Below are 21389 nucleotides of genomic sequence, written 5' to 3' on the forward strand. Positions count from 1 at the left end.
TGAGACGATTCTATCACAGGGAGGTGGTCAAGGGTCTGACAAGAGGCCTCGTCGTTCAGGCCGATTCAGTGGTACCTCGTCTGGAGGCAGAGATTCGTATGGTGGAGGCCATCCTCCTAGGCCTTTTCAGTCAGCACTTCAGGTTTCTCACGGTGCCTTAGGTGGTCATGGTCCCCATATGTAGTATTTGATCAATAGTCCTACAGTGCACCACCAGCTCCTGTTAGTTCACCGCCGCTTCAGAGTTTTCAGGGTGGCCATTCAGGTCGTCAGGGTCAGCAGTCTCAACAGCCGAGGGCTTGTTACACTTGTAGTGACATAGGTCACATTGCTAGGTTTTCCCCTCGAGCACCGAGTAGATCCCAGCATTAGGGTTCCCGTGCCATGGTTCAGGCACCAAGTGTTCCACAGCCCGCCTAGCCAGCTAGAGGCGGGGGTAGTGGTGCTAGAAGTGGAGGTAGAGGTATTAGAGGTGGAGCTCAGGCCGCTAGAGGTGGAGGCCAGCCAGTAGCAAGCCATCCCAGAGATGTTGTTCAGGGTGGTGGGGCCTAGCCCCGATGTTATGCTCTTCCAGCCAAGCCCGAGGCTGAGGCTTCTGATGCAGTTATCACAGGTACTATTCTGGTTTATAGTAGAGATGCTTCAGTTTTTTTGATCTGGGATCTACGTACTCCTATGTGTCATCTTATTTTGCACTGTATTTGGTCATGCCTAGTGATTCTTTGAGTGTTCCTGTTTATGTGTCTACACCGGTGGGTAATTCTATTATGGTAGATCGAGTCCATCGTTCATGTGTAGTTGCAATTGGGGGTCTTGAGACTCGTGTAGATTTGCTTCTTCTGGATATGGTTGATTTCGATGTCATATTAGGGATAGACTGGTTATCACCTTATCACGCTATCTTGGACTGTCATGCCAAGACTGTGACCTTAGCCTTGCCGGGTTTACCTCGTTTAGAGTGGAGAGGGACTCCTGGTCATTCTACCCGCAGTGTTATCTCATATATGAAGGCTCAGTGTATGGTCAAGAAGGGGTGTTTGTCCTATTTGGTCTATGCCCGTGATTCAAGTGCTGAGGTTCCTTCTATTGATTATGTGCCCATTGTTTGTGAGTTTCCCAAGGTATTCCCTTCAGACCTGCCGGGTATGCCACCCGACAATGATATTGACTTTTGCATTGATTTTGCTCCGGGCACCCAGCCCATTTCTATCCTACCGTATCGTATGGCCCCGCCTAAGTTGAAAGAGTTGAAGGAGCAGTTGCAAGACTTGCTTGAAAAGGGTTTCATTATACCTAGTGTTTCGCCCTGTGGTGCGCCGGTGTTGTTTGCTAAGAAGAAGGACGGATTGATGAGAATGTGTATTGATTATCGAAGTTAAACAAGGTTACAATCAAGAATAAGTATCCATTTCCGAGAATTGATGATTTGTTTGATCAGCTTCAGGGTGCCAATGTATTTTCCAAGATTGATTTGAGATCTGGCTACCATCAGTTGAGGATTAGGGCATCCGATATCCCTAAGACGGCTTTCTGCACTCGGTACGGACATTATGAGTTCTTGGTGATGTCATTCGGGTTGACAAATGCCCCAGCAGCTTTTATGGATTTGATGAACCGAGTGTTTAGGCCATACTTGGATTCGTTCGTGATAGTCTTCATTGATGATATTTTGATCTATTCCCGTAGCTAGGAGGAGCACGATCAACATCTTAGAGTGGTTCTTCAGACTTTGAGGGATAGTCAGTTGTATGCTAAGTTTTTGAAGTGTGAGTTCTGGATGAGTTCAGTTGCATTCATGGGTCATGTTGTGTTAGCAGAGGGTATTCAGGCTGATCCAAAGAAGATTGAGGCAGTCAAGAACTGGCCTAGACCAGCATCAGCTACAGAGATCCGGAGTTTCTTGGGATTGGCAGGCTACTATCGTTGGTTTGTTGAGGGGTTTTCATCTATTGCAGCCCCGATGACCAGGTTGACCCAAAAGGGTGCCCAGTTCAGATGGTCGGACGAGTGCGAGGTAAGCTTTCAGAAGCTCAAGAAACCTCTGACTACGGCACCGGTGTTGGTTTTGCCCATAGGTTCAGGGCTTTATACAGTTTATTGTGGTGTATCTTGTATTGGACTTGGTGCGGTGTTGATGCAGGATGGCAAGGTCATTGCCTATGCTTCACGGCAGTTGAAGATTCATGAGAAGAACTATTCAGTTCATGATTTGGAGTTAGCAGCCATTGTTCACGCGTTGAAGATTTGAAGGCATTATCTGTATGGTGTGGCATGTGAGGTGTTCACGGATCACAAGAGTTTGTAGTATTTGTTCAAGCAAAAGGAGTTGAATTTAAGGCAAAGAATGTGGTTGGAGTTGTTGAAAGACTATGATATCACCATATTATATCATCCGGGAAAGGCAAATGTGGTGGCTGATGCTTTGAGTAGAAAGTCAGCCAGTATGGGCAATCTTGCTTATATTCCGGTCAGTGAGAGACCGCTTGCTTTGGATGTTCAGGCTTTGGCCAATCAGTTCGTGAGGTTAGATGTTTCTGAGCCCAGTCGTGTGTTAGCTTGCACGGTCGCTTGTTCCTCTTTATTGGAGCGTATCCGTGATCGACAGTATGATGATCCCCATTTGTGTGTCCTTAGAGACACGGTGCAGCACAGAGGTGCCAAGTAGGTTACCTTAGGTGATGATGGAGTTATGAGATTGCAGGGTCGAATTTGTGTGCCTAATGTGGACGGACTCTGAGAGTTGATATTAGAGGAGGCCCATAGTTCGCGGTACTCGATTCATCTGGGCGCCGCTAAGATGTATCAGGATTTGCGGCAGCATTATTAGTGGCAGAGAATGAAGAAGGACATTGTTGCATATGTGGCTCGATGTTTGAACTGTCAGCAGGTTAAGTACGAGCATCAGAGGCCAGATGGTTTGATCCAAAAGATTGAGATTCCTGAGTGGAAGTGGGAGCGTATTACTATAGACTTTGTTGTTGGACTTCCACGGACTTAGAGGAAGTTCGATTTAGTGTGGGTTATTGTTGATAGGCTGACCAAGTCAGCACATTTCATTCCTGCGGCAGTCTCCTATTCTTCTGAGAGGTTAGTTGAGATCTATGTTCGGGAGATTGTTGTCTTCATGGTATGCCCGTGTCTGTCATTTCGGACCGAGTTACGCAGTTTACCTCACATTTTTAGAGGGCAGTTCAGCGAGAGTTGGGAACACAGGTTGAGTTGAGCACATCGTTTTATCCTTAGACAGACGGGCAGTCCGAGCGGATTATTCAGATTTTGGAGGATATGCTCCGAGCTTGTGTCATTAACTTTGGAGGCTCGTGGGATCAGTTTTTGCCATTACCATAGTTTACCTACAACAACAGCTACCAGTAGAGTATCTAAATGGATCCGTATGAGGCTTTGTATGGTAGGCAATGTCGGTCACTGGTTAGATGGTTTGAGCCAGGGGAGGCTCGATTGTTGGGTACAGATCTGGTTCAGGATGCCTTGGACAAGGTCAGGATTATTCAGGATAGGCTTCGTACAGCTCAGTCCAGGCAAAATTTTTATGCCGATCGTAAGGTTCGAGATTTGGCATTCATGGTCGGTGAACGGGTATTGTTTCGGGTGTCGCCTATGAAGGGCGTGATGAGATTCGGGAAAAAGGGCAAGCTTAGCCCTAGGTTCATTGGCTCGTTTGAGATTCTTGATCGAGTGGGAGAGGTGGCTTACAGACTTGCGTTTCCGCCAAGCTTATCAGTTGTGCATCCAGTATTTAATATGTCCATGCTCCGATATTATCACGGCAATCCATCCAACGTGTTAGATTTCAGCACTGTCCAGTTGGACAAGGACTTGTCTTATAAGGAGAAGCCGATAGCTATTCTAGACCAGCAGGTTCGACAGTTGAGATCAAAGAATTTTCTTTATGTTCGTGTTCAGTGGAGAGGTTAGCCCGCTGAGGCATCGACCTGGGAGTCTGAGTCTGATATGCGGAGCCGTTATCCCCATCTTTTCCCCGACTCAGGTACTTTCTTTTTCTGTTCGTTCGAGGACGAACGGTGGTTTTAGAGGTGGAGGATGTGATGGCCCAAAAGGGTCATCATTTCTTTTAAAAGTGGATTCTGCATAGATGCCTCATCACCTCGATTTGCTTGCACAGGCCAGGCGCGTAACTGGAAAGCCATTTTGTAAAAAAATATGTGAAAATGATGAATTTTGCATTTAAAATGAGTTTAAGTTGACTTCGGTCAATATTTTGGGTAAATGAACCCGGACCTGTGATTGGACGGTCTTGAGGGTCCGTAGGAAATTATGAAACTTGGTCGTATACCCGGAATCGAATTCCGAGGTCCCAAGCCCGAGAAATGAATTTTTAAAGAAATTGTTTTTTGAAATTATTTATGAGTTTTTTAAATGAAAAGTATTTAAAACTTGATAGTATCGGGCCCGTATTTTGGTTCTGGTGCCCGGTATAGGTCTTATATGTGATTTAAGATAAGTCCATGAAGTTTGGTAAGAAACGGACTTGAAACGACGTGAATCAGATCGTTTTTGAGAAAAATGGAAAATTTGAAGTTCTTGAGAAATTTCATGATTTTGATTCTAAATTCATAGTTGTTGATGTTATTTTAGTAATTTGAGTGCGCGAGTGAGTCTGTATGATGTTTTTAGGTTGGTGTGCATGTTTGGTTTGGAACCCCGAGGGGTCGGGTGAGTTTTGGATAGGCCACGGGGTAGATTTTGGACTTGAGGAATTGCAGACTTTCAACTGTTGCATTGCAGGCCTGCATGCGAAGCCTGGCTCGCAAATGCGAGTTAGCAAATGCGAAGGCCTTGTCTCAAATGCGAACAATGGCCCAGGCCAGCTACCTCGCAATTGCGAGGAACTCTATCGCAAATGCGATGCCTCCCCTCTTAGCCAGTCATCGCAAATGCGACGCATTCTTCGCAATTCCCATCTCGCAAATGCAAGAAGTTGTTCGCAATTCCCAACTTAGCAGAAGTTTGGGTTCGCAATTGCAAACCCTGGTCGCAATTCCCATATCTGCAACCTGCAATTTTATAACTTAGCCGAAAATCTCTCATGTTTCACACTCTTTCAAAACAAAACACTCTTGGGCGATTTTTTAAAGACAACTCTTCTTCCAAATCAATTGTGAATCAATTTTAACTCGTTTCCTTCAATCATTAATATCTTTTCACATGATTTCAACTCAAACTCAATGATTTTCATGGGGGAAATTGGGTGTTTTGGGTAGAAATTAGGTTTTTTCAAAAATTGGGGATTTGGACCTCGATTTGAGGTTCGATTTCAAAACAATTATATGTTAGGTTCGTGGGGGAATGGGTAATCGGGTTTTGGTTTGAACCTCGGGTTTTGACCATGTGGGCCCCGGGACGATTTTTGACTTTTTGGGTAAAACTTTAGAAAACTCATTTTCATGCATTAGAATTGATTCATTTAGCGTTTATTGACGTAATTAAGTAACTTGCGGCTAGATATGAGCGAATTGGTAGTGGAATCAAGAGGTCAAGCGATAGTAGAGACTTGAATTGTGTTCTTGCCATCGAGGTAAGTGTTTGGTCTAACCTTAGCTTGAGGGATTAGGAGTCGAGTCCTATTTACTATGTGGTATTTGTCGAGTACGGCGTATAGGCATGGTGACGAGTATCTATACGTTGGTGTCAAGCATGCTTGTGAGTCTTATATTGCAATTATTATGGCTTCGTTGTATTATTCATGCCTTGATGATGATTTCTATTGTTGGGAAAAGTTTGTGGAAGTATTGTAACATTTGAACATTGAGGAGCGTCGGCTCAAGTTGTACAATGAAATGTGAAAGTTTAAGTGGAAATTGAACCTTTTAGAGCATTGGCTCAAAGTTGTAAAGTGAGTTGTGAAGTAAAAGTGAAAAAGAGAAGAGAATCATTATATTATCTCCCTTGCCGGGAATTTGTTGTTTTTGATGTTATCTCCCTAGCCGGGATGTTGATGCTTCTTTTGATGATTATTCCCTTCTGGGACTTGATTGTTGAACTATTGTTCCCTTGCCAGGATTCTTATTGTAATTGTCACACCTCCTTTCCACTACACCCCAGGAAAGGTATAAGGGATTTTTTTTCAATTAAAGTGACAATCGAAATGAGATTATTTTTATATTATTCAATTAGAGTCGCCACTTGGGATAATTTATGGTGTCCCAAGTTACCGGTTCAAATCCCGAATCGAGGAAAGATTGACTCTGTTTTACTGTCTGCGAACACAAAAATCCGGGTAAGGAATTCTGTTTACCCGGGAGAAGGTGTTAGGCATTCCCGAGTTCGTGGTTCTAGCACGGTCGCTCAACTGTTATAATTGGCCTATTATCTGATTTTAATACACTTTCAAACCTGGGTGCATTTTAACTTTAAAACCGCTTTTGTTCATTTTTAAGAAGATTCCAACATTATACAAAACATGCCTTTGGATCACGCCACATAAAATGCACCCGCGGTCCGCGACATATGTTATTTGACGTTGTTAGGATTTGGATTTGGGTCACATGAAATGCATACCCTAGTTTAGGGAAGTTAATTATTAAAATAACGCGCCTAAAGTAACTGCGCTTTTTTAACTTTGCGAGGGCCATGGAAAATTCGCGAAATGGCGCGCCTCGAATTCTAAAAAAATTAAAATATTAATTAAGCGAGGGCCATGCATTTTGAGGTTTTATTTGGCACGGTTCACCTCGATTCCAATTTTAAAGGGAATTCAAAATTAAGCTTTTGAGAGCCATAAATTGTACATTTGGCTAATATGGCACGCATCAGACTAAACTAGGGGAGCTAATTAATAAACGGGCACGGGGATCTAGAATTATTATAAAAAAGGGTAAAATTCAACGATGAATGGGCTGGAATGTCAGGCACAATCCTTCTATTGAAGGCTCAGACGTTTACGCACAAAGCAACAAGGAAAATTGGGCTCACTTGAAGCCCAAAAGTGCCGATCCATACCAGGGAGTCAGCGTTTCTGAACAATTGGGCCACACGCCATAGCCCAGTGCAGGACTCAAGCACATAAAATGGATCACATATTGTATTGCTTCATGGATAATTAAAATAACTACTGATTATCTTAAAAGATACATAACACATTTTAGTGTCAAATTGTCAGTATGATGAAAATATAATCCTACAATACTCATTCACAACCCCCTGGCGATTTTGAAATCCCATTGCATTCCTCATTTTTAAACATACAGTACTACGTGGTTTCAAAAAGAGAAGAATAAGCATGTATCAATCATAAATTTTATTCTATAATTAGCATACACTAAGGCTGTCATGTACCATTAACCTCATTCTCACACAAGGCTAACCCCTCTTAGTAAGCAATCAAACCATTTTCCTCATTCACGGTGACTATAAACTATATGAATTGGAAGTCCTTTAATCACTAATTCATGAAATAAGATATTACACTAGATAAACCTCAACATGAAAGTTCCTGATTTCAAACTTTAGGGACATCAATCTTAAGACAAATTTAAGCACATTCATACAACAACACTGGCTTCAACAGGCCAAAACAGACCTGAAACATACTTGATACTACTGAAATTTCCTTGCATTAGTTCTCTACCACTTATACATGTGATCAGAAGCCTTCAAGCATTTAAACTAAGCAAGTGAAAGGGAACATTTATACAATACCATAAAAGAACCTAAAAAGATGATGACAAGAAACTAAATAACTTATATGAGCCTAGGAGAAACATGAAAACAAAATATAGTAGACTTTAAAACTGGTAATGCAACAGAGAAGGGGAAACAATCTGTTTCTTCAGCTTGAATTACATGACTCCAACATAACAGCCATAACACACTTCATTTCCTCTCAGGGTTTGAAGGAAATACCTGGAGATAAGATAGAAACCCAAAAAAGTGAAGAATTAGTAGCCAGCAGCAAGCAGGACAGAGCCCAGATTCAGAAAATAACCAGCAAAACCCAGCTCAAATCAACAGTGATACGCAGCAGACCCAAAATCCAGTTTCCCATTTCTTATCCCAGAAATATTACCATGAAACTCTTCAAAGGTTCTAGTTAACAAAAGACTCAGAAATCCAAAACCAAAACATAATTTTAGTAGTTTTAAGCAATGGAATTCAGAATTTTCAAAGAAACTCAGCCGTTACAGTTTTTCAGTCGTTTTCCCCTTTTATTTCTTTTCTTTGCTAGTCAAGTAAGGATGCCTTTATAGGCAAGGTATTAGGGCAGCAATGCTGAAAATAATTTTGCACTTTAAACCTTTTGAAATTTTGGTTTTAGCTGAGATACCCCTAGTGTAAAGATCAAAAATTCAGTTCAGTCCTAATGGCAGCTTCTAGGGAAGCTTCCTATTTCAGTTATAGAGAGATTCTCTATTTACAATTCCCAGATCACACTTAAAACCCCATGTTATTTACCCTTCAATTATTAACTTTGGTTAAGCTAGACCACAGTCCAAATAAACTAGTCTCCTAACTAGGTCAGTGGTGACCATAGTTACTATGAGAGACTTGAATACTCAAAAATGGTTAAATGAAATCATAGAAAAAGAACAAATCCAAAACTGGAGGGCAAACTCACACAATTTTGATTTTAGTCTTAAATTAACTTTAGCTAATCAAACTAAAATCGAACTTGACAAACTAAAGATAATCAGTCACAAACAACGAAAGACAAAAGAACAAATAAAACTGAGCCAAGTGAAAACAGAAAGGAACTACAGTGTATAAAATTAGTGGGAGAAAGGAGGGAAAAATACCAAACATGGTGGAATGCCTTGACGACATGAGGCGTATCAATGGGAGTGAACAATTGGCTCGGAACTTGATGAACTCGTCAAACTCTGACATCCCTGGAATGAATTAAAATCAATGTTGATTGATTCTTCTCGTTAAGAACAATCAACCCACATAGACAATAATTCAATACGAAGCCAGGCCTTGAACGGAATTAGAAGAAGAGAGAGATTAGGGTTGAATTTTCTCAGATTTGGAACTGGGGAGGTCCTGTTAGGGTTTTCAGGAAATAGGCATGTCGATAAGCTTTGGGACAGTCTGGGTTTTAACTGGTATGAGTTTAGGTAGGTTAAGGTTTGAAGGTCCAAACTTCGATCGAAGATTCGACGAGTTCCACGATGATTCGAAGGCAACAAATGACGGATTCCTTATGAGAGGAGGAATAGGGTGCTACGATGTAAATCTAGTATGGATTGGAGGTCAATCGCCGCCGCTGGAGATTTTCGGTGGGCGGCGGACGGTGGTGAGAGGAGGGTGTGATGAAGAAGACATACTATGTTAATGTTCTAAGGTTTTCGGACAATCTTATGTGATTAGGGTGAGGCTTTGCTAACCGTTCGATGAAGAGAAATGAAAGGTTTAGATTGATTTGTCTTTAAGAAACTCAAAACGACGTAGTATTGGCCTGATACTACGTCGTTTGAATTGTTTAGGAGACTGAAATGTTGGACCGGGTTGGGGCATGGTTTGGGCTGGTTTTGGACGGGTTTAAGGGTGCAATTGTTTGGGCTTGAAAGAATTAAAATAAAATGGCCCAAGAATCTGATTCTTTTCTTTTCCCTTTCAAAATTCTTTTTAATCCTTTTTTTTAAAAAAACGAAAATAAAAATAAAGTAAAACCTAATTTAATTCCTAATCCAAATTATCCTACAAAATTAAATTAATTAACTCTAATAATTACCAAAACTAATTAAAAACTAAATTAAAAGAAGACTAACAAAATTCAAAGCTAAAAATTAAACAATGCAAAATAAATCATTTTTTGTGATTTTTTCCCATTTTTTTAAAACAAAATTCAATGTATTTTTTTATTTTTATAAAAATTAAATATGCACAGACAAATGCAAGCAATTAATGAAAGATGCTACAAAAATCCGCGAAATTGCAAACAATGGAAAAAATTTATTTTCTTGAATCTATGGGAGTAATTCATATAGGGCAAAAATCACATACTCACAGCTGCCCCTCTTTGCTCGGAAACGCGGAGAGTTTTCTTGCAAAGATAAAGTGAGCAGATACGGGCGATATTTGCCCATTTTAATACGACGTGGGAAGCTTTTTGGAAAGATTTGACTGCACCCTGCTTTCGAGGTTGCCTACATATCCTTGGCTATAAAGGAATCAGGTCAGTGTAGTTCGGGAAGTTTCAGTAGCTGGGACTACCATGAAGCTTTGATTTCACTGTTGCTGCTGCTGCTTACTGAACTCCTTACTACGCCATGACAAAATAAAAGAAGCTAGACTAAACTATGATCTATGCATTACAAAAATCCTATCTATATCCTCAAACTTGATCTTATGGTTCCTGTTGCCTTGTTGACTTGTATTCTCCAGGTGAAGTTCCTTTGTTGCCGACTTGAATTGTAATATGAGATGCTTTCCCTTTTCTTCAGGCGAGCGCCTGATTGCTGAACTTGAACCGTTTTCCTTCGAACATTGCTGCTTTCCCTTCATTCTTCAGGTGGGCTCCTGATTACCAACACTTGAATTGCTGCTTTGTTCTTCAGGTGGGCTCATAATTACCGTCACTTGAATTGCTTTGTTCTCCAGGTGGGCGCCTAATTTCCAAAACTTTCTGTATTCCCGTGCTCTCCAGGTGGGCGCCTGATTGCCAAACTTGAACTGTATTCCCATCCTCTTCAGGTGGGCGCCTGATTGCCAAACTTGAATTGTATTCTCGTGCTCTCCAGGTGGGCGCCTGATTGCCAAAACTTTAACTGTATTCCCGTGCTCTCTAGGTGGGCGCCTGATTGTCGAACTTGAATTGTATTCCCATGCTCTCCAAGTCGGCGCCTGATTGCCAAAACTTTAACTGTATTCCCGTGCTCTCCAAGTGGGCGCCTGATTTCAAAACTTTAACTGTATCCCTTTGCTCTTCATGTGGGCGCTTAATTTCAAAACTTTAACTGTATCCCTGTGCTCTCCAGGTGGGCGCCTGATTTCAACAAAATAGACAAAACAAGGAAATATTTCTACTCCAGTTTGGTAGCGGGACACATATGTCAGTGTTTATCGAATATTTTAAGAATTTGAAAGCTAGATCCCATTATCCAGGAGGGTCTTGAAAACTCCTAGTTAAATGACAGTTTTAAATCCAAATTATATCTTCTAAAGGTGTGACTTCCGCTAAATCTTGTTATCTAAGAAAGTCTTAAAACTATATCCCATTATCCAGGAGGGTCCTGAAAGTCAAAAATCAAGTATTATCCTAAGGGTGACAATTTTTACGGCTGAATTACACTACCCTACAACAGAGCTTACGCTAAATCTTGTTATCTAATGAAAGTCTTAAAACTAAGTCCCATTAATCAGGAGGGTCCTGAAAGCTCTTAATTGAATCCTATCTCAAGCATGAAATCTTTGGAGCCAATGTTAGATTTTGCTACTCATGATTGTTTTGAATTTTAAACTAGGTCCCATTTTCCAGGGGGATCCTGAGAATTTACGGTCAAACCTGTCTGGTGCTTGCTTTTCCCCTACAGAGAGTTTCTCCGAAACAAACGAAATTTTCTGCTCCTGTTTCATTCAAAGAAAGATCTTCTCAGTTTAAAAATGTGGTGGTTAGTTTGTGGCATTCTTGCTGAAGGTGGCCTCTTCGCTGTCGTGCTTTGTTTTGATTGGTTTCCCCGAACTGGCCAAGAACCGCTTGACTTTCTGACTGACTTTCAACCCATATGCCCTTGGATGACCCGAGTGTTCTGTACCCAAACCATTGTTTTACATCTCTGACCCCTTTATCTGAACCTCTGCATCTCCCATGAAATTACTAAATCATTCCACCGATGGAACTTTCGCTGGCACTTTATATCCCACTTTACATCATACTATCTTTGGTATGTTCTGGCCACACTGTACTTTGTGCAATTTGGAAGTTGATAGTGAGCTTTGAAATTCTTTCTTATTTGCTTAAACAAGACTGACATTGAAGACATCTTAGAGAAATAAAACCCTACATGAAATGCAATGACTTTGAGAGTTAAGGATAAGAAAAATCTAAAACTAGATGACTAGCAGAAGGGAAAAAGAAAAGAGACTTATCTGAGTGGAACATCTGGTACCAATGATCATGACATACATTTGGGATTAATCGGCCCAGTTTGTCCAACCAATTAGCTTTCAGTTGTCGTACTTTATGCCCCGAGATCTTCAAAACCCAATTTCTTCACCAAAACCTTGTCCTTGTTCAGCCTGCGGTGCCCCGAAGGGTTTTCACCAACAAACCTCTCTCATTTGTTCATCTCTTAAGTCACTTTCGCCTTAAGGTGCCCGTGAAGCTTTTCACCAATAAGACTCTCTCATTTTTTTATTTCTCTCAGCTTTCATCGTCTTATGGTGCCCGTGAGGGTTTTCACCAATAAGACTCCCTCATTTTCATTATTTTTCCTACTTAGACTGGAGTGTTGCCCCTGATATGAATCACCTCTACTTGCTCGACTTGGCATCTCTTGAAGACTGATCAGAAGGTCTTTCTTTGGACCGTAACATAGGCTTTTGGATTGGGTTAGAAAGAAAGGGTGTCAAAGGCTCAAAACAATTCAAGTGGGTTCAAAATTACAACTTTCAGAATCAGATTTCTTACAACAATCACAACTTCTGCCCCTGTTTCTTTGCTTGAGGACTTTTAGATTTTTATTTTGATGGGACCGAACCATGAGGCTACCTACGTATCCTTAAAAGGAATCAGGTCGAACGTAGTTCATGACATAGAAATTGCTTTGTTGTTATGATTTTCTTTTCCTTTTCTTTTCTCTTCCTTTTCTTCTTCTCTTTTTCCTTTTTGTTGTTTTTTCTTCTTTTCTTTTTTTTTTCTTTGCTTTTTTTTTTTATCATTTTTCCCTTTTCTCTCTTTTCCTTTACTTATCTTTTGCACTTGCGCTAATGATTCCAAAAGAGGGCTATGAAAGGAAATAAATAAGGCTCAAAAGGATAACAAAGGATAATGCGTTTAGATAGCAAAACAAAATACCTTCGTTATTTCAATCTTCAAAACATGCCAAGTTCAACCAAACACAATTTAACCAACGAAATCATACATAATATCTTTTGACTGCATCAGAATTGATAGCCATTTCTACACATTTGCCTTCTATATCTGTTAAATACAGAGCACCATTGGACAACAATCTCGTTATGATGATCGGCCCCTGCCAATTTTGGGCGAACTTGCCTTTTGCTTCAGCCTGATGTGGAAGGATACGTTTCAATACTTGCTGACCCACTTCAAACTTCCGTGGGTGCACCTTCTTGTTATATGCTCTTGCCATTCTCTGTTGATACAACTGGCCATGACACACTGCTACAATCTTTTCTCATCGATCATCAATTGCTCCAGGCGGGTTTTGACCCACTCATCATCATCAATTTCAGCTTCAGCTACAATCCGAAGGGATGGGATTTCAACTTACGTGGGTATCACTGCTATAGTGCCATATACCAACAAATAAGGAGTTGCCCCTACTGAAGTGCGAATAGTAGTGCGATAACCCAACAATGCAAATGGTAGCTTTTCATGCCATTGCCTGGAACCTTCCACCATTTTTCAAAGTAACTTTTTTATGTTCTTGTTGGCTGCCTCGACTGCTCCATTTGCCTTGGAGAGGTATGGGGTGGAATTGCGATGCATAATCTTAAACTGTTGACATACCTCTTCCATCAAATGACTATTGAGATTAGCACCATTATCTGTGATGATCACCTTTGGGATCCCAAATCGACAAATGATATTTGAATGCACAAAATCGACCACTGCTTTCTTGGTCACAGACTTGAAAGTTTTAGCTTCAACCCACTTGGTGAAATAATTGATGGCCACCAGAATGAACTTGTGTCCATTGGATGCTGCTGGCTCAATTGGTCCAATGACATCCATGCCCCAAGCAACAAATGGCCATGGTGCAAACATTGTATGCAACTCAGATGGCAGAGAATGAATCAAATCTCCGTGCACTTGACATTGATGACACTTGCACACAAAACTGATACAATCTTGCTCCATGGTGAGCCAATAATAACCTGCTCGGAGAATCTTCTTTTCCAGAACATACCCACTCATATGCGGTCCACAGACTCTAGAATGTACTTCGGTCATGATAGCTGTGGCCTGTCTAGCATCTATGCATCTTAACAATCCAAGGTCTGGGGTTCTTTTGTACAAAACTCCTCCACTGAAGAAAAACCCACTTGCCAAATGATGAATTGTTCTCTTTTAATCGCCTGTGGCTTGTACTGGATATACTCTCATTCTGATGTATTCCCTGATGTCGTGGAACCACGACTCACCATCAAGTTCTTTTTCCACTATGTTACAGTAAGCGTGCTGATCATGGACCTGAATATGTAAAGGGTCAACATAAGCCTTATCTGGGTGATATAACATTGACGCCAGAGCAGCCAGAGCATCGGCAACCTCATTATAGATCCTTGGAATATGCCTGAATTCTACTGATTGAAACCGCTGACAAAGATCACGCAAACATTGTCGATACGGTATAAGTTTCAAATCCCGTGTTTTCCATTCTCCTTGAATTTGGTGCACCAGAAGGTCCGAGTCCCCCAAGACCAAGACTTCCTGGACAGCCATGCCTACAGCTAACCTCAAACCCAAAATGCATGCCTCGTACTCAGCCATGTTATTGGTACAGTAGAAACGAAGTTGAGTCGTAACAGGGTAGTGATGCCCTATTTCAGAAATAAGTACCGCTCCTATCCCAACACCTTTCATGTTAGCAACCCCATCAAAGAAAAGTTTCCATCCTGGCTTTTCAACCTGTTCCACCTCATCAATGTGCATTACCTCTTCATCCGGGAAGTAACTCTTTAAAGGTTCATATTCTTCATCCACCGGATTCTCGACCAAATGGTCGGCCAATGCCTAGGCTTTCATAGCAGTCCGAGTCACATAGACGATGTCAAATTCTGTAAGCAAGATCTACCACTTCGCGAGCCTCCTTGTGGGCATAGGCTTCTGAAAGACATATTTCAACGGATCCAAACGAGAGATGAGGTAAGTAGTGTAAGATGACAAATAATGCTTCAATTTTTCTGCTACCCAAGTTAGGGCGCACCATGTCCTCTCTAGGTAAGTGTACTTAACCTCATAAGATGTGAACTTTTTGCAGAGATAATATATGGCCTGCTCCTTCCTGCCGGTGATGTCATGCTAACCCAATAAACAACCAAATAAATTGTCCAAGACCGTCAAATACATAATCAAAGGTTTCCCTGGTTCCGGTGGCACCAACACAGGTGGGTTTGACAAGTACCCCTTTATCTTATCAAATGCTTCCTGACACTCATCTGTCCACTTGACCGCAACTTCCTTCTTCAACAGTCTGAAGATAGGCTCAGAAGTTGTTGTAAGCTGAGCAATAAACCTACTGATGTAATTCAACCTCCCTAATAGACTCAACACCTCAGTCTTATTCCTTGGGGGTGGTAATTCTTGGATAGCTTTGATATTTGACGGGTCCAATTCAATACCTCGATGGCTGACTATGAATCCTAACAATTTTCCAGATGGCACACCAAATACGTATTTTGCAGGATTGAGCTTAAGATTGTACCTGCGAAGCCTTTGGAAGAACTTTCTCAAATCTCTAACATGATCAGACTGCTTTCTAGACTTTATGATTACATCATCCACATAACTCTCGATCTCCTTATGTATCATGTCATGGAATATGGTTGTCATTGCCCTCATGTAAGTTGCCCCAACATTTTTCAAACCGAAAGGCATGACCGTGTAGCAGTATGTTCCCCATGGCGTGATGAATGCCGTCTTTTCTGCATCTTCCTCATCCATTAGGATCTGATGATAGCCCGCATAGCAATCCTCAAAAGACCCAATCTCATGTTTGGCGCAATTATCAATCAAAATGTGGATGTTTGGCAATGTGAAGTTATCCTTTGGGCTTGCCTTGTTGAGATCTCGGTAATCAACACACACCCTAGCCTTACCATCCTTCTTTGGTACATGCACGACATTGGCTAACCAAGTGGGATACCGCGTGACTCGAATGACCTTTGCCTCAAACTGCTTTGTGACCTCTTCTTTAATCTTTACACTCATGTCTGTTTTAAACTTCCTCAACTTCTACTTGACGGGAGGGAATGCCAGGTCAGTGGGCAATTTGTGAACCACCAAGTCAGTGCTTAGACCCAGCATGTCGTCATATGACCATGCAAGAATATCTTTGTAGTCAAACAATGCTTTAATTATCTCCTCTCTGAGTTGAGGTTCAAGATGGACACTTATCTTAGTTTCTCTGATATTATCTGGGTCCCCTAAATTGATTGCTTATGTATCACTTAGGTTTGGCTTGGGTTTTTCTTCAAAATGGCTTAATTCTTTACTAATCTCTTCAAAGGCCTCATCCTCCTCATATTCCGATTCATCATCACACTCTATTTCTTGAATTACTATTTCAGAATTAGATTGGCTTTTAAGACTGGGTCGAAGATTCCTCATGCATGTCATGTCATTGAGACCAGCATAAAAAGAACTATACAAGGAAGAAAAGAAAAGCAAAAATAAAACTATTAGGAATGAAGAAAAAGGGAAATTGCATTTCATTGAAATTGAAAGATAACAAGGTTTATACATCCAAACGGGCGGAACATTGAATCTGAATTACAACCCTGGAATAATCCAGATAAACTAAAAGAAAATCAAAGCAAACTACCAAAACTCCTTCCTAGTGGGGAGAGAAGTAGCTTCCCAATTGTTAATCTTTGCACTGGGCCCAACAAATTGCACATCCGCCTTGCTAGAACCCTCTCCAGCTTCCACCATCTTCACATCGTCGAACAACTTCTCGAACCTCTAAATCAGCTCCTTATCAAGACCAACCATAGAACTGGGAACTGTTGTTACTGAGCGTTTCTTGGTGCTAGGCTTAACAAATGATCTAGGGAGACGTGGGACAGGCTTTGGGAGGACCCATGCCCTCTGTCTCAATTTTCTGGCTCTTTTCATGTCTGCAACTGTGGGCTTGAATCCCAAACTAAATGTACCCAAGTTTTTGGGGAGAGACACCGGCTGTACTATACCTTGCAGAGATGCACCCAAACCCTTACCAGGTACAAAACCATTTTTCAACATTTCAAAAGCCGCCATAACTGATGCGGCGGTTACCCTCAGCATTGGAACGCATTTCCCTTTTGGAATTTTCTCGACTGATACTGTGTCAAAAACCTAATAGACCCAAGGTCCCTTGTCGTCTTCAACCTCAATGAACGGAACAATGGCATCACTGGGAACACACAGATCATCTTCGCAGTGCACAACGATTTCCTGTATATCCCAATTAAACTTGACCATTTGATGCAGAGTAGATGGGACTGCTTTGGCAGCATGAATCCAGGGTCGACCTAACAGCAGATTGTAGGATACAGCCACATCCAGCACCTGGAATTCCATGGTAAATTCAACTGGTCCTATTGTCAACTCGAGCACTATGTCACCGACTGAATCTTTCCCTCCACCGTCAACCCCCGAACACAAATACTGTTCTTGTGAATTCTTTCATCATCCACTTTCAATTTGTTCAGAAAGGAGAGAGGGCAAATGTTCGCACTAGAACCATTGTTGACCAGTACCCGAGTAACCACAGAATCTTCGCATTTCACCGTAAGATAGAGGGCTCTATTGTGCTCAGTACCCTCCACGGGAAACTCATCATCAGATAAAGTGACTCTATTTACCTCAAATATCTTGTTTTCTATCTTTTCCAAATGGTTTACTGAGATTTTGTCAGGAACATAAGCCTCGTTTAGGATTTTCATCAAAGCTCGACGGTGCTCGTCTGAATGGATTAACAATGACAACAGTGAAATCTGAGCAGGTGTCTTCCTCAAATGCTCCACAATGGAATAGTCTTGCACTTTCATCTTTCTCAAAAGCTCTTCTGCCTCTTCTTCGGTCATATGTTTCTTCACTAGCACTAGGTTATCTTTGGAGGTTTTAGCTTTTCTTAACTCTTTGGGGGCAAAGCATCTCACTGACCGAGTCAATCCATGGGTCTCATAGACTTCTTCTTGGACTTCGTTGCCTTTGTAAGTCACTGTCACCCGTTCATAATTCCACGGGATGGCCTTGCTGTTGACTATCGGTAATTAAGTTACTAGCTTGATAATGACAGGATCTGTGCGGGCACCCACCACAATTACAATAGGCTTGTTCGCCACTCCTGGCACAACCACTTTTGCTCTTTCTTGTTTTACTACAACATCACTTGAGGTCCCCTTCTTGACCACCGCAGTTGGTTCACTATTTGCCTCGCTCAACCCGATCACTGATTTCTCACTTGCTGACTTTTCAACCGGCCTGGCTTCACTGGACTAAATCATCATGACGGTCTGCGAAGGCTTCTTAGGCTCCCTCCCTTATGTACTATTCGATCATATTTGTCTCATGGTGGGTAGGCAATGGGTTCTGGTTGATATTGGATGCCTCCGGAGCTTGGATTTCGATCCGATTGGTATCAATAAGCTCTTGAATAGCTGTTTTCAATTGCCAGCATTTCTCCATGTTGTGCCTTGGGGCACCAGAACAATATTTGCAACATACAGAATGATCAAGATTTCTCGGGGGAGGATTTGGCAGTTTTGCCTCGATCGGCTTCAGCATATCCAATTGTCTCAGCCTGTGGAACAAACTAGTATAGGACTCTCCCAATAGAGTGAATGTTTTCCTCTTCTACAACCTCTCATTCTTAAATGCTTGATTAGGTCGGAAACCTGATCCAGGAGGGCTTTGGTAGGCTCGTGGGGGTGGATAGGCATTTTGTGGAGCTGGGTATGTATTTTGTGGGACTGGTGCATGCCATTGTGCGTGGGCCGGAGGTTGGCTGTATGTTTGGGCATAGTGGACAGAAAAATGAGGGTCTGGTGGTGGGTAGTAGTGTTGGGATGGATTATACGGGCTATGAGGATAGGTTTGGTGGTGGGGTCAGGGCTGATTATAGTAATGTGATGGGCCCCTAGGTCCAAACCAAGCTCTCAAATCAATTGTTTCCACGTCCTCTTTCTTCTTCTTTCCAATTACTCCCCCAGTTCCACTTTGAATGGCCTGGTTGGTTGCCTTAATAGCCGAATAGCTCATGATTTTATTCGACTTAAGTCCTTCTTCTACCATATCGCCCATCTTCACCACTTCGTTGAAGGACTTGCCTATAGCTGATACCAGATGACCGTAATAAGTAGGTTCTAAAGCCTGCAGAAAATAATCTACCATTTCACTTTCTTTCATTTGAGGGTCCACCCTTGCTGCCTGCTCCCTCCACCGGAAACCATACTCCCTGAAGCTTTCATTGTGCTTTTTCTCAATCTTTGTCAAGGACAGACGATCCAGAATAATCTCGAGATTGTATTGGAAGTGACAAGCGAATGCTTGTGCCAGATCGTCCCATGTATACCACCTTCTGTGATCCTGCCGAGTGTACCACTCCAGCACCGAACCACTCAGACTTTGACTGAAGTATGCCATTAATAACTCGTCTTTCCTACCGGCTCCCCTCATTTTGCTACAGAAACCTCTCAAGTGTGCCACTGGATCACCGTGCCCATTATACAAATCAAACTTGGGCATCTTAAACCCTGCCGGCAATTGAACGTCTGGGAACAAACATAGATCTTTGTAAGCCACACTTACCTGACCACCCAACCCCTGCATATTCCTGAATGACTGTTCCAAGCTCTTGACTTTCCTAAACATCTCCTCCTGCTCGGGATTTTTAGGTGGCTTCTCATTTTCCACAGGGAGGTCAAAATGAGGAGTGTAGGAATAGGGTTCTGGAGCTTTGAAAGTGGGATCCGGGGGGGGGGTAATATTGGTTGTAGTGAGTCTGGAACAGCGGCTCACTGGAGGATCGGTATAGTGCCACAAGTGGGGGTGCCACAAAAACGGGAGTAACTGGTGGAGGAGGGTACGGGACTTGTTTGAGTGGTGGAGCTTGTGATGTATAGGAAGTGGTGCTATGGCATTGTTGGTAGATGAGAAAGGCCGCAGATGAGTTCACAGTGGAAGGTTCCTGGGGCTGAGCCAATGGCGGGATATAAGCAGGGTTGGCTGGGTAAGCTGGCGATGGGTGCCCTTTTTCCCATGCCAGGTACATTTCGGCCATTTGCTGTTTCAGCTTATGCACCTCTTCTTTCAGATTAGCCTCTGATTCTTCTACTTCTTTTGACGGGTCGACAATACTTGCCTCAAGTTCTTGGTTTGCCATGATCAACTTGTTTTTGGACCGGGTGTTGTAGGAGTGAGTTGCTAGAATGCCAATCAAACTAACCACCTACCTGTACTGGTTATCAACAACAACAAACTTGTTAGCGACTAGGGCTTTAACAGATAGGCAACCACACATTTGGGGAATGCAATGCACCTAAGTAGTTAACCATTTCTATTATGCATTTGATCAGTTGCTTGCATCATTCCGGCTTCTCCCCTTCTCAATCCTGCCTTTATCTTTTTTTTCTTTTTCAATTTCTCATTGTTCTTTATTCCCTCATTGTTTTGCCATTATTTTCCTTCCCACAGTTTCTTGTTTTCTCTCTTGTTTTTCCCTCATTTTTCTTTTCTCCTTTTTTCTTTTGGTTTTGATCGAATCCTATGGAGATTGCCTACGTATCATGACCCCACATGAATCAGACCGAGCGTAGTTCTGGGAGATAAGTGTAAAAATAAATAATAAAACATTTTGGGATTTTCAAATTTTTCCATAAAATAAAACAGTTTTGATTACAACGACTCATCCTACCAAATTATAAAACTAATAGACTCGAAAAGGGAAATTAATGGATTTCGACGGACTCAAACAGACTAACAGACCCTAGTAGAAAGACAAACTCGAAAACAGACTAATAGACTCCAACCGAAAGAAAATACATACTCGAGTAAAATTCATGAATACATCAATGCCTCAAATGCCCCTGGGGCCTGCTGGACATCATTCGGTCTTGCCACGGGCCTATATGCGAGATCCCCTTGAAGCCTCTCCAAATCACTCATTATCTGGCGGACAAATGTCATCACTGCGGCGAAGAAGGTGGTGCGGGTCATATCCTCACATGCTTGGCATTTCACAACAATGTAGTCGGCAATGGTTCTGACCCTCTCTCGGATTCCACCCTTCCTGAAGCAGATGCCCAACCTGCTGAGCGACAATTGAAGCGGTCAATCGAAGTTTGAAATTGAAGAGCTGTCACACCTCCTTTTTACCTACACCCCGTAAAGGGCATAAGAGAGTTTTTCCAATTTAAGTGACAATCAAAGCGGGATTATTTATTTTATTAAATTTAGAGTCGCCACTATAATTTTATGGCGTCCCAAGTCACCGATTCAAATCCCGAATCGAAGAAAG

General features: G+C 42.0%; 1 protein-coding gene across 1 annotated transcript; it reads right to left on the minus strand.

Moving 5' to 3' along the window:
• Nucleotides 1-17224: 17224 nt before the first annotated feature.
• On the minus strand, nucleotides 17225-20255 carry LOC138872893 (uncharacterized). The gene is made up of 5 exons (XM_070151312.1): nucleotides 20049-20255; nucleotides 19314-19771; nucleotides 18423-18674; nucleotides 17629-18127; nucleotides 17225-17551 (listed from the first exon to the last, which is right to left on the minus strand). The coding sequence occupies exons 1-5, from the start codon at nucleotides 20253-20255 to the stop codon at nucleotides 17225-17227; spliced, it is 1743 nt and encodes a 580-aa protein (XP_070007413.1).
• Between the last annotated feature and the right edge of the window lie 1134 nt (nucleotides 20256-21389).

Source organism: Nicotiana sylvestris, chromosome 7 (assembly GCF_000393655.2).
Source record: "Nicotiana sylvestris chromosome 7, ASM39365v2, whole genome shotgun sequence".
Lineage (NCBI taxonomy): Eukaryota > Viridiplantae > Streptophyta > Magnoliopsida > Solanales > Solanaceae > Nicotiana > Nicotiana sylvestris.

What these genes read in the sequence shown, in the direction of transcription:
- LOC138872893 (XM_070151312.1), bottom strand. Translation starts at nt 20,255, where the DNA reads ATGGCAAACCAAGAACTTGAGGCAAGTATTGTCGACCCGTCAAAAGAA. An exon ending in TTCAGGGAGTATGGTTTCCG is followed by an intron (nt 18,675 to 19,313) that starts GTGGAGGGAGCA and finishes TTTGTTCCACAG; the next exon opens with GCTGAGACAATTGGATATGC. An exon ending in AAGATTCTGTGGTTACTCGG is followed by an intron (nt 17,552 to 17,628) that starts GTACTGGTCAAC and finishes GGATGATGAAAG; the next exon opens with AATTCACAAGAACAGTATTT.